We start from the raw sequence: 12,625 nt of genomic DNA, 5'->3' as shown, positions 1-12,625 counted from the left end.
TACAGCGTCACAGGCACTGGACAAACAATTAGTGGCAGTTGTGACAGTTGGGTTGAGTCCACATTGGACGGACTTTTGCCTGGGCAGTGACACGTGGCAGGCATACGGGTGGTGGTCTAGCAGTCGCGGGACCAGATGTCCACGACCACAGTTTTGAGATGGTCTTAGCTGGATTAGATATTGGTAAACCATTGGTGGCTCTTTATGGTTGTATATATCCATAGCTGTTTGGGTTTATCATATCATCTACTTTTGTGTGGTTTGTCGTCTAGAGTCTGTTGTCTTGAGTTGTACATAGCACGTCCGCACCATCCCTGCACAGTTGAGCCTCGACCCCCCCACTCTACCTATGAGATCTCGGCTAGAGCTGAGTATACTTCCATGCCAGAGTCTGTATTGGTTTCTTTGAGTTTGTCGATGTTCATGCTGTTCATGTTCAGGTTCTGCTGAGTCGTACTGTTGTTGCTTTGTTGTTCATTGTCTTCTGTGTTTGCATTCTGTGGAGTGATATATCATGCACATTGCACTGAGGAGCACCCACTATAGAGAGCACGACACATTATGTCCGTTACACATCACGTTACTGCACGTAGGGGAGAGAGAGAGCACTGTAGAGTGTGCAGGACATCACTTCTTACACTACACTTTACATGAGAGGGAAAGCTTGCACACAATAGCTCTTAACCTGTGACAGGTTCTCAATGAAGCATCCCCCTCATAAATCGAGCGTCCCCTCTTCTGCGCTTGACCTATAAATTGTAATGCATCTGTGAACAAATAGATGCAAAAGAGGAAGAGTTTCATGGCTGCCAAAACCTGCGTATCGCTGAAAACGCAGCAAAACAGCCCTGTAAACACGCATTTGATGCCTTCCAATGCTGAAAATGAGGTCCTTGGTCCTAGGTAAAGTCATGGGAAGCTCAAAAATGCAAAGATGGCTGAAAATCAGAGTTATCAGTCTCCAAAACTGCTCCAAAAAGTCAGTTACAAGTTCTGTTCTCCGAGACTTGGTAAATTGGCCAAAAAGTCACTTGGAACCCATGCATGCAATTTCCTTGCATTGGGCTTCCCGCTTAAAAATATCTCAACTGGTGCATCAATTGACTTTGCAGCAGACTAATAAAATGTTCCGCTTGTCATTCTGAAGCTAATGACGCAAACAGATTTCGTGGCCCAAAAGCAATTTTTTAAATTTTAGGAAATGCTTCCATTGGACTCTCACTGGTCATCTGACCATCTTTCACCACTGGGACTACGTCCAAAAATGCAATGTAGCCCAGTTCTCAGGTGATTTTCTCTGGGTGACCCCACCTTGTCATTGTGCCTCTATGGAGTTAATTTCCTAGTATCCACCAACTTATTAAGTGCAACGAGGGGACCTAGATGACTTTGAACTGAGCCTAGACACCCTTTTACTACTGGAATTCCAGTGCCGACCAACTTCCCATTTGCGGGTGAAACTACTGTTTCACACTGGCCATACAGTGTTAGGCGATTTGCAACTTCAAAAAAAGGGTCCCAAAAATTAAACAAAAATCATCGAAAAGAAACCAACAACTCAAGTTAGCAATTGCCACGTCCTCGTGACATACGGCCCTCTTAAAATCGCAAACGTCCTCGATTGCGTGCCATAGATGATTTAGTGTGGTAAACACCCTTTTATCATCGCATGTATCCGCAAGAGAGACTGTCAAAACATGTGTACAAATGACTTAGCGAGACCTTCATACTTTTGTCAAACAATGTACACTGCTATTGCACTGAATCCATGAGTACATTTGATGTGCTAGTTCTATCATTACCCCTCCTTTCCAGACATTGGGTTGGGGCATACGTAGGTTGTAACCCAAAGGCCTCAAGGTAAAGCTGAAATACATTTGGTGACTCTAATAGTTCATGCTCTTCCATCCACTTTGCATCCATAGGTGGATAGTTCTTGAACTTCACCAAATAGCATCTTGCAACCTGTCCCTTAACTTTTACCTGTGCAAGAGGCTCTTGCCTCTGCAAACGAGCATAATTCCACGACATTGTAGCGTACTACCCACGACCAAGTAAGCTCAAATTTCAAGATGATTTACCAATGCGTCAAAAAATCCAAGCAATCGCTATAGAGAATCGGCGAGCAGCATGCCACTTGACAGACCCACATCACTCCCGCAGGAGATCTAGTGGCCAATCTACCGCCATGAGACCTCTCCCTATCTCATCTTGGTTCATACTTGCAAACCCTAAAAACGTAGCAAAAAATCAGCCCTGATTTAACCACTTTTTGGCAGGGCGAACGCTGAAAAGGTTATGTAGGAACATGAGGAATTTCTTGTCTGTCCTGTGAAGAGGAACCCTCTTCCCTGGTGTCATCCGTCCTGTCAGCCATAGTGTAATTCCAAGTTCCTATACTCTGTGTCTTCACTCACCAAACCAACCGAGGCTCACTTCTTGAGGAAAAAGTGATTTTGTCCCAGCGACGGAACCATGAAACCGGCCTGTAGGGCGGTGGACTTTGGCTTTCACCCGAAACTTTACTTTACGTTAATACACAGAGAAACTTTGCAAATAAAAACCTGTAACGGGAATTAACACTTCAAAGCACACATACTCGGAACGCCGACAACCTGTAGGCCCCAAAAACTGACGCCTCTTTCGGTATTTCTTTATTCCTTCAGAGGGGGATCTTCACCTGTATCCAACTAGATTACACCTATTCTCGCTAAAATTCGGCAACATGACGACCCCAAAACTCGCCTTTGAACAAATCCCCCTGCTAGAACTCACTTCCAAGGACTTAAACCGTCTATTTTCAGCCCAAAAACAGCAATTACAACTCACTGTATTTACTGGTTTTTACCCTGTTTTCAGCCCTAAGCAGTCCCGAAACTGTCCTCTAACAGTGGGGCACTGTTCCCAATGCTTCTAGCATCCACAAGGCTGCAAAAACTTCCAAAAACAGCGCATAACTACCGCTGAAAATGCACCTGTAAGGTGAGGTTATCACCGTCACCGGTGCCTACTTTTGGAGTAGCAATTAGCTACTCATGTTCCTGCTCAAAGAGACTCTTGCCTCGGCACAGAAGCATAAGGCCACACAATTGTATATAGGTCAAATGAAGAGCCCTCTTGTGGGGCATCACGTTATTGCATGTAGGGAAGAGAGAGAGCAGTGTAGAGTGTGCAGGACATTGTTTCTTGCACTACACTGTACATGAGAGGGAAAGCTTGCACACAATAGCTCTTAACCTGTGGCAGGTTCTCAATGAACCATCCCCCAGCATAAATCGAGCGCCCCTCCTGTAATGCATCTGAGAACAAATAGATGCAAAAGGGGAAGAGTTCCATGGCTGCCAAGACCTGGGTATCACTGAAAACGCAGCAAAACAGCCCTGTAAACACGCATTTGATGCCTTCCAATGCTGAAAATGAGCTTCTTAGTCCTAGGTAAAGTCATGGGAAGCTCAAAAATGCAGAGAGATGGCTTAAAATCAAAGTTATCAGCCTCCAAAACTGCTCCAAAAAGTCTGTTCTCCCAGACTTGGTAAATTGGCCAAACTCATGCATGCAATTTTCCTGCATTGGACTTCCCGCTTAAAAATCTCTCAATTGGTACATCAATTGACTTTGCAGCAGAGTAATAAAATGTTCCCCTTGTCATTCTGAAGCTAATGACGCGAACAGATTTCGTAGCCCAAAATAGCAGTTCCTTAAATTTTAGGAAACGCTTCCATTGGACTATCATTGGTCATCTGATCATCTTTCACCACTGGGACCACGTCCAAAAATGCAATGTAGCCCAATTCTCGAGTGATTTTCTTTGGGTAACCCCACCTTGTCACTGTGCCTCTATGGAGTTAATTTCCTACTATCCATCAACTTATTAAGTGCAACGAGGGGACCTAGATGACTTTGAACTGAGCCTAAACACCCTTTTACTACTGGAATTCCACTGCCGACCAACTTCCCACTGGCCATACAATGTGCGGCCATTTGCAACTTCAAAAAGAGGGTCCCAAAAATTAAACCAAAATCATCGGAAAGAAACCAACAACTCAAGTTAGCAATTGCCACGTCCTTGTGACAATTGCGGCATCGGTTCTCTCTCGTACCCCATGAGGATTGTCTCATGGAACGTGCAAGGATTAGGTAGACCCGAGTTTCAACAACAGCGGTGTTCCCCAGCTACCCTATCCGTCGAGGATCTGCAATGCACTGCAACTTCAAACTCAATAACTTTCTCACCAAGGCTCCGTTTAATGAGCGCATATTTTTAGCTTAAAATTGGCTTGTTATCAAGCCCTAACCTCCGATCACTAAATACATAGCCTTCAAAGAAGCTTATTTTTCCTCCTTCTGCTCAGTTTCTCTCCATGAAAGCGGAGCTGCACGACACCGGGGTCGATTGTGTCAAGAGCTTCAGCGATGCCTTGTGGGCGGAGAGATTGATCTTATGTTGTAAGAGCATCATCTTTGTGAGAGCCGCATTAGATGATGTGGTCAGCTTTTGCGTGGTCGATATGAGACATTTTGGTGCGGAGCAGTTGCAGCAGGCTCGCCAGGAGCGGGGCCAGCATAGAGGAGCGGTGCCATGAGTTTTCTTTCCATCAACAGGCGTCTCAGTGGACCCAGGTGGGTGACAGAGTGACTGGGACTGAGGCTCAATCAAAGCGTCAGGATGCATGCAAAGAGAGGGTTTAGGCACAGATGCCTTGTCTTGTGACTGAGGAGATGCGCCAAAGGCTTGAGTTGCCTCTACAACTAGAGGAGCTCCATGAGGCCCACAGAGCACTTCCCCAAGGTAGTTGTCCAAGTGAGGATGGCTTGACTCCCAATTTTTTCTTGGAGTATTGGGACTTGCTTGGCTCAAATCTTTGCAGCGCATTTCAGTACATCTTGCACACAGGAGAGATGCCTAATAGCATGAGTGAGGGCTTGATCTACCTCATTCCCAAGGAAGGAGGCTCCTTGGACAAGATTCGACAGTGGCGGCCCATCATTATCCTCAACTCAGCCTACAAAATTCTAGCCAAGGCTTTGAGCTTGAGGATTCAACTATTTCTAGAGAGCATTGTACATGGGACCCAGACAGGTTTTGTCAAGGAGCGCAGTATCCTTGACAGCATCCTTACTTCTTGGGAGGTGTCTACCCTCGCGCGCCTCCGAGGTGAGGATCTGGTGATACTTCTCGATTATGAGAAGGCTTACGACAAAGTTGACTGGGACTTCTTGGAGGGCACTCTACACAGGATGGATTTCTCAGAGACGCTTGGATTTGAGGTGTGTCAGCTCTCTACAGACGTTCACACAATCAGGTGCTTTTGACAGGAGGCAAAGGGGACCAGTTCATGCTCAGACACTCGGTCAGACAGGGTTGCCCTCTAGCCCCCTTCCTCTTTCTGTTCTACGTTGAGGCAATGAGCCGATTCTTGGTTTCACGGCAGGTTGATCTGCGTGTCTTTGCGCTCTCTATTCGGGGCGATCAGCTACTAGATGCTGAGTTTGCCGATGACTCTTGGAGGGACAGGAGGCCAATCTGCACAGGTGTGAGCAGGCTCTAGAGATGTTTTGTTGGGCATCAAGCGCACTGATCAACTGGAGAAAGACGGTGGCTTTCTGGGCTGGCAATGCTCCTACGCCTGATTGGTTGCCAGGTGAGCGCTTTAAATGGATTCTCCTGGGGACTGCAGTTCGCTACTTGGGCTGTTAGGTTGGCCTAAACTTGTGTCCTGAGCAGCAGACTGCTCCCCTCCTCCTGTCTATTAGGAGGAAGTTGCTACATTGGAGTTCGGTACGGCTCTCTTTGGCAAGCAGAGTTGTAGTGGCCAACCAGGCGTTGTTGGCTGCTATGTGGTACATTACATCTTGTTGGATCTTTTCGAGCTCCTGCATCAGCCAGTTAGAGAGGCTGATTAGGAATTTTCTTTGGTCAGGGCACAACACCCAGTTAGCCTGGGCCAAGTAGCCTAGCAGATCATCACTCTACCATGTTCTCAAAGGGGGTTGGGGATCATAGACCCAACACAGCAGAGGAGAGCCCTTCTTGGGAAGTTTGTTGTCAGAGGACTGCTTCTAGGGGAGGAGCCCTGGAAGGAGTTTACTTCAGCGGCTTAGAGCTCGAGTGCCTCACTCAAGAGGCCCTTGGAGACCTTCCATCAGGTGGATCTTTACAGAGATGCGCAAAGTTGGTCTGAGCAGGAAACTGGAGGATCGATTTGCTGCGAGCCTGCTTCACTCTTGGGAGCAGTTGTGATGTGGTATGGAGCAGCACCAGCCCACCTGCACGGAGGACCGCTTGAGACAGCCCCTTGTTTAGAACCCATGGTTAGCATTCAAAGAGGCCACTTGGTTGGTAGTAGGCCTCATGTTTCTTGGGGTCCCATGGCAGAGGGTCCAGCACGCATTCTAGGCTTGGCTTCGGTTCTCGGGTTTGCCAGAGGAGGTACAGAGCATCCAGCTACAGGGCATGAGAGGGGTGCAGAGCATGTGTCAGGACATCACAGAGGCTCTACCAGCTGAGTGGCTCACTCCTCTAGAGACAGCAGCTCCTTGATCGATGGGGGCCTTCACGCGACTAGAGGTCCTCATTGCAGTTCGCGCTTGCTCAGAGTCCATACCCTCCATGTTCTTCGAGATCCAGGCCGAGGGTCGACTACACAGTCTCAGTAGATGCTCCACAGGTTGCAGAGTGTTGTTTTCAGAGGATTCGAGTAGTAGGCATCTGTGGGAGGACTTGTGTCATCGATCCTGACCCAACAGATCCTGAGACAGGCCACTGGAGGCTTTGGGCTTGGGAGAGCTGCCCTCTGGCACGAGTGCAGTGGGATCCTGGATAGTGGTTTTGGAGAGACCCCTTCTCTTCAGCCGACCACCCTGGGATCCCTTTCTTTCAGTACATTGTTCGATTGGGGCGTCACATACTGGCAGCACGGAGAGAGGCTCGTCCTGCTGTAGCACTTCATTGGCAAGAGGAGGGTCTCACAGCTGAGTTCTTGCCAGGCTTTTGGGCGAGGTTGTGGGACTCCAAACATCCGGGGTGAGTCACTTTGCCAGTGGCTAGTTGCACACAGAGCTACAACAGAGGGGAGTTGGCTAGTACATAGTGGCCTTTCGGCAGTATGTGCAACTAGTGACCATCTGTCACAAAATGATGCCTTGGCATGACTGACCGCGGATTGACTGTACGGACAGGTGACGTGGCTGACTGTACAGATTCCGCTTGGCGCTGGCTGATTTTACTTGCACATTTTTTAGCCAGTTGCTTTTCAGGGATTATTGCTTTTGAGTTAGAAGCTTTTGGGGCTCTGCTTGTAGCACCCCTTGTAATCTTTATAAGTGACCCAGGGGGGCTCACTTCTCAAAGCATCTGGACGCAGTGTCTTAGAGCGAGCACCCGTTGGAGTTGTACTTTAATCAAGCCTTAATATAAAAGAATACCGAAAGGGGCGCCAGTCTTTGGGGCCAATACCTCTAGGCACGGAACTACACCGGACCATGTCAACTCTCTCTCTCTCTCTCTCTCTCTCTCTCTCTCTCTCTCTCTCTCTCTCTCTCTCTCTCTCTCTCCATTAAAGTTCAATGATTATGAAGTTTCTGTTCATGTGTTGCTAATAGCTATTGATTTCTCACTTGGAGTGTCCACCGGTTACAATGGTATTAGAGCTCAGAAAGATTCCTCTTCTACGGATCCAATCCTTTTTGTAGCACACGCAGGTTTTTGTGAAAGAATCTGCATGCCCCGACCCCGGACTTAATAGGCACTCCCACCCTTCGACATCGCGCATCGAGCGCGCTTCAGTCTTCATCGCTCTCTCTTACAATGCATAAAGCCATAAAGAATCCCAAATTACACATGGGTTCTTGTGGAGAATCTGACAGAGATAACACCTCTCAGTGAAAAGGCAAAGAAAAGTTCAAATCCGTACAGTCAGCCACGTCACCTGTCCGTACAGTCAGCTTGCGGGCTGTCACAAACTGCTGACGTGCCAAAGCCCTGAAGAAGGGAGCCAACTTGCAGATGCCGGCCGAGGGGCCTAAACCCTAGAAGAAGCAGAAGCAACAAAAGAAGAAAGCAGCAGATTTTCGCCGGCCTACTGAAGTGGCAGATTGTACGAATTTCCGAAAATTCTGCTGACTGTTGACGTGGCAGAACTGTGCAGATTTCCGTGATTTACGCAGGCAGCTTTTTAGCTTTGCTTTTGGACCAGAAGGCTTTTCACTGTAAACTGCTTTTGGGGCCTAGAGCCTTTAAACATGAGGCTAGGGCTCATTCTTTGGCATGCTTCCTGGAGAAGGTGCAGAGTCTGGAGTACCGGCTTGTACTGTGTTGATGCAATATAAAGAAATACCGAAAGGGGCGCCAAGGTTTGGGGCCAATACTCTCTGGGGTGGAATTCCGCCACTCCGTGTCGCGTGTCGTCTCTCTCTTTCACTTCAGTTGTTATTGAAGTGCTAAAAGTCTGTTCGGTCTGTTCTTTTCTATTGGCACGTGGTGCCAGAGGAGCCAGGGCGACCTCTGGAGGAGCTTACTACTATATTGACACAGACACTACATGATGCAGCAGCAGAGGCATACCCACATACCCAACCTGAGCAGAGACGCCGTTCGGGGAGCATGCCCCAGAACAGTTGGTATGATGAGGAATGCCGGGACACTAGAGCTAGACTTCAAGAGGGAGGTGCTTTTGGGGGACATCACTCACAGACAGTCACAGATTGACTTTCGACGCCTAGTGCGGCGGAAGAAGAGGGCATTTTTGGCTCGGCTAGAGCAGGATCTATATAGGTTGTTCTTGAGTCAGGACTCACGTGAGGCATGGCGGCTCTTTCAGGAGCACTCTCCCCCCCCCCCGCCATCACTTCTACAGAGGACTGGGGCCAGTACGCATCATCTCTGTACACAGTTCCTGAGCAGCCCCCCCTTCCCAACCCCCCCGATCCATGCCCACACACATGTGCTTTTTTCACCGCGGAGATGGTGAGGAAGGCCATTGACAGGATGAGGACTGGGAGAGCTTACGATCATGATGGTTTAGTGGCTGAGCATTTCACACATGCCAGAGATCTACTAGCAGAGCTTCTAGCAGTGATGTTTAACCGTGCCATGTTTGAGGGCTTGCCTGATACTTGGAGCCTATCTACTATTGTACCTATCTTCAAGTCGGGAGACCCTATGGAGCCTAGGAATTATCGCACTATCATGATTGGACACACATTGGCACGGTTGTACGCATCCATTCTTGAGCAGCAGCTGAGTAGATGGGCAAAGAGGGAGGGGATACGCGCAGCCGGGCAGGCAAGGTCCAGGAGGGGTTTTTCTACTCTTGACCATATCTTGACACTCAGAGCCATCATTGAGGAGGGTAGATCGCGTGGGAAACACATCTATTGTAGCTTTGTGGATTTCCGCAAAGCTTTTGACACAATGCCTAGAGCTAGATTAATGCGCAGATTACAGCAGATGGGAGTACCCACAGAGCTCATTTGGGGGGTCATGGCATTATACAGGTCAGTAGTGGGGCAGGTACGCACCTCAGAGGGTCTATCCACCCAGATTCACTCCACTATTGGGGTGAAGCACGGCTGCCTGCTCTCTCCTACTCTATTTGGTATGTATGTGGATGAGGTTTCTGACTACATTGAGAGAGATGGTGATAGAGGTGCACAGATGGCAGGGACATGGATTCCATTATTGTTATATGCTGATGATATTGTGTTGATCTCCGACTCTCCGGAGGGGATGCAACGTCACTTGGATGCTTTGAATAGGTTTGCTCAGGAAGTGGTTTGTCCGTCAACTTGGTAAAACCAAGGTCATGGTATTTAATACCACCCGACAGTGGATCAGGAGGTCAGCACCAGCATTCACATACAGATGCGTACACTTACCTCGGAGTGGTTTTTAGTGGGCTAGCATTTTCATTGAGGAGGGCAGCAGAGACTAGACTGACCAGAGCCCATGCAGCATTGGGTAGATTGGAAAGGATGTGTTCCCAGGTTCAGTTTCACGAGCCTAGGACGAAGCTCTGGCTCTTTGACACTCTGGTGGCTTCTGCATTACTTTATGGAGCTGAGATCTGGGGACCTTCATTAGATCATCACGGGAGGACACGCCGCAGTGATGGATGGGGGGACATGGAGAAGCCTCTGGTCTCTATGATCTCGCGGCTCATTAGAGCCAAGGCCTCAGTACCACGTGCTATTGTTCGAGCAGAGCTAGCTGCCCCCCACTAGTGGTTGAGGCGCTCACCAGATCGGTCTCCTTCATACACCGCATGTGGGAACTTCCCAGAGACAGATATGCTCGCCTTGCAATTGAGTCCTCTCGACAGTTAGCCATGCAAGGAGATACAGCATGCTGGTATGGGGAGATGACATGGTTTCAGGCGCATGGGTTCAGCATAGACAAATTGCCTCCCTTCCAGTACTCACTGGATGCACCCTCTCTGACTCTTACACAATCCGAGATCACCAGGCTCATCCGCCAGGACTTGACTCAGCTAGACACCAGGAGGACATGGATACAGCCAACACAGGAGCTGGGCACGAAGATGGCTTTCTACAGAGAGTATCTCCTCCAGCTTACGGTTGATGGCTTTGTGACGAGGCCGAGATACATGGACACCCACTTGTCTCATGGGATATGATGTGCTATCGGCCAGATACGTACGTCTTCACACCAGCTGCGGATCGAGACTGGGAGATACAGCAAAGTACCAGCAGAGGCCAGGACATGCCCCCTGTGTGACATCGAGCCTGAGACAGAGTTGCACTACACATGCCACTGCCCCGTCTACTACGAGATACGAGGCCGCTTCCATTGCTTGTTCAAAGAGGGCTTTGGACCATTCTCCAGAGTCATGCAGTACGAGGATCAGAGATGCTTGGGTTTGTTTTTGCTCGAGCTACGCAGACACAGAGAGAGCTTGATGAGAGGAGAGGCCAGCCAGTCCCAGAGACAGATCACAGATTTCTTTAGAGCTGCCACTGGACACCCGGAGGAGTTACTACCACAGCAAAGCTCGTCGTCTCACACCAGAGGCACACTGATCAACCGAGCCACTGAGCTTGGAAGATCCAGACGCCCGCGACTGCGGAGGACTACACAGCATCGACGGAGGCTGCATCAGAGGATTCGGATCACTTTGGCTTGACATGCATGACGCCCGGTCATACTACGACCATGGAGGAGATTGATGAGATCCGCCAGCGACCGATGCTGGATCTCTTGTGATCTAGCTATCCCAGCTAGCTGCTGTTCACACCTAGTAGTTTAAGATTCCATAGTATTTTATTGTGACATTTGTCATTTCATTTTTGTCATTGTTGTCATCTTGTTACTCTGACTCTGACTTTGTATCAGATCCACCACATTGTAACTTTCTGGTCTCATAGGTCGCTTTGGCCTTTTGAAGACGTTAATATAACATTTCATTTCATTTCTCTCTCTCTCTCTCACAGAGTTATAAGAATCAGAGATGTCTTGGGCTATACTACTTGAGTTACGCAGGCATAGAGAAACTTTATTGAGGAGAACTGAAGAGAGACAACCCCAGAGAAAAATCACAGATTTCTTTACACTAGATATTGTACACCCAAAAGAACAGACAAAGGAGCAGCCAACAGTGGAGAGGTATGCCCGCACTACTGGCATTCTCATAGACCGAGCATTGGAGCTAGGGAGATCTAGACGACCCCGATGGAGAAGAGGAGCTACACAGTTTCGAAGGAGGCTACAGCAAAGGATTCGAGCCATACTTTTTTGTCGTCCAGAGTGCAGATGAAGATGGATCTTTCACTGCCGCAGTATTTATATCTTGTTATCCGCAGTATTTATATCTTGTTATCCTAGTTTAATTTATTTTGTTAATCTGACTTTGTATCAGATACACCACATTGTAACTTTCTGGTCTCATAGGTCACTTTGGCCTTTTGAAGACGTTAATATAACATTTCATTTCATTCATCTCTCTCTCTCTCTCTCTCTCTCTCTCTCTCTCTCTCTCTCTCTCTCTCTCTCTCTCTCTCTCTCTCTCTCTCTCTCTCTCTGTGTGTGTGTGTGTGTGTGTGTGTGTGTGTGTGTGTGTGCACGTGCGCACGCGCAAATACTTCAGCCATTTCAGCCTATTCCTATGCTGCGATAGGAGGGGAGCTGCGAGATGGGAGCATAACAATTTGCATTTGAGGCTTATTCCATCAAGGTATCACACACACGTTAATTGACAATCAAGCAGTCACAACCAGATGTTGATTGACAATCAGCGCTCGATAAAGTTGAAGCAAAGAAGCCGCTTACATGTGTGACATGCTCGATTGGGATGTGAAGTAAACCACGAAGAATTGCCAGACTCCCTTAAGACCTTGTTTTCTTTTCAATGAGGGGACTTCATTTTCTGCTAAAGCGTGGAGTATCACATGACCGTCGCCCACAGGGCAAGCACCATCGCATTCTACACCCTGGAATGCAGGACTCTCTCTCTCTCTCTCTCTCTCTCTCTCTCTCTCTGTGTGTGTGTGTGTGTGTGTGTGTGTGTGTGTGTGTGTGTGTGTGTGTGTGTGTGACGCGCGCGCGCCGCGCCTCTGCGTGTGTATTAAGAACGTGAGCAGGGAAAAATGAATCAGATTCGAATTGTTTAAC

At 48.3% G+C, this 12,625-nt stretch overlaps 1 protein-coding gene across 1 annotated transcript in view; it reads right to left on the bottom strand.

Annotated features, from left to right (window-relative positions):
• The window catches only part of LOC147421085 (dynein regulatory complex protein 11-like), a 118,173-nt gene extending 105,755 nt beyond the window's left edge, over nucleotides 1-12,418 (bottom strand). The window contains exon 1 of the mRNA XM_086505193.1: nucleotides 12,284-12,418. Coding sequence (XP_086361319.1) covers nucleotides 12,284-12,294 — 11 coding nt within the window. The 5' untranslated portion in view covers nucleotides 12,295-12,418. The remainder of the gene's footprint in view (nucleotides 1-12,283) is intronic.
• Between the last annotated feature and the right edge of the window lie 207 nt (nucleotides 12,419-12,625).

Source organism: Adiantum capillus-veneris, chromosome 28 (genome assembly GCF_014529385.1).
Source record: "Adiantum capillus-veneris isolate H3 chromosome 28, ASM1452938v2, whole genome shotgun sequence".
Classification (NCBI taxonomy): domain Eukaryota; kingdom Viridiplantae; phylum Streptophyta; class Polypodiopsida; order Polypodiales; family Pteridaceae; genus Adiantum; species Adiantum capillus-veneris.
The sequence above is the reverse complement of the archived record's forward strand: the minus strand, read 5'-3'. Positions and strand labels throughout refer to the sequence as shown.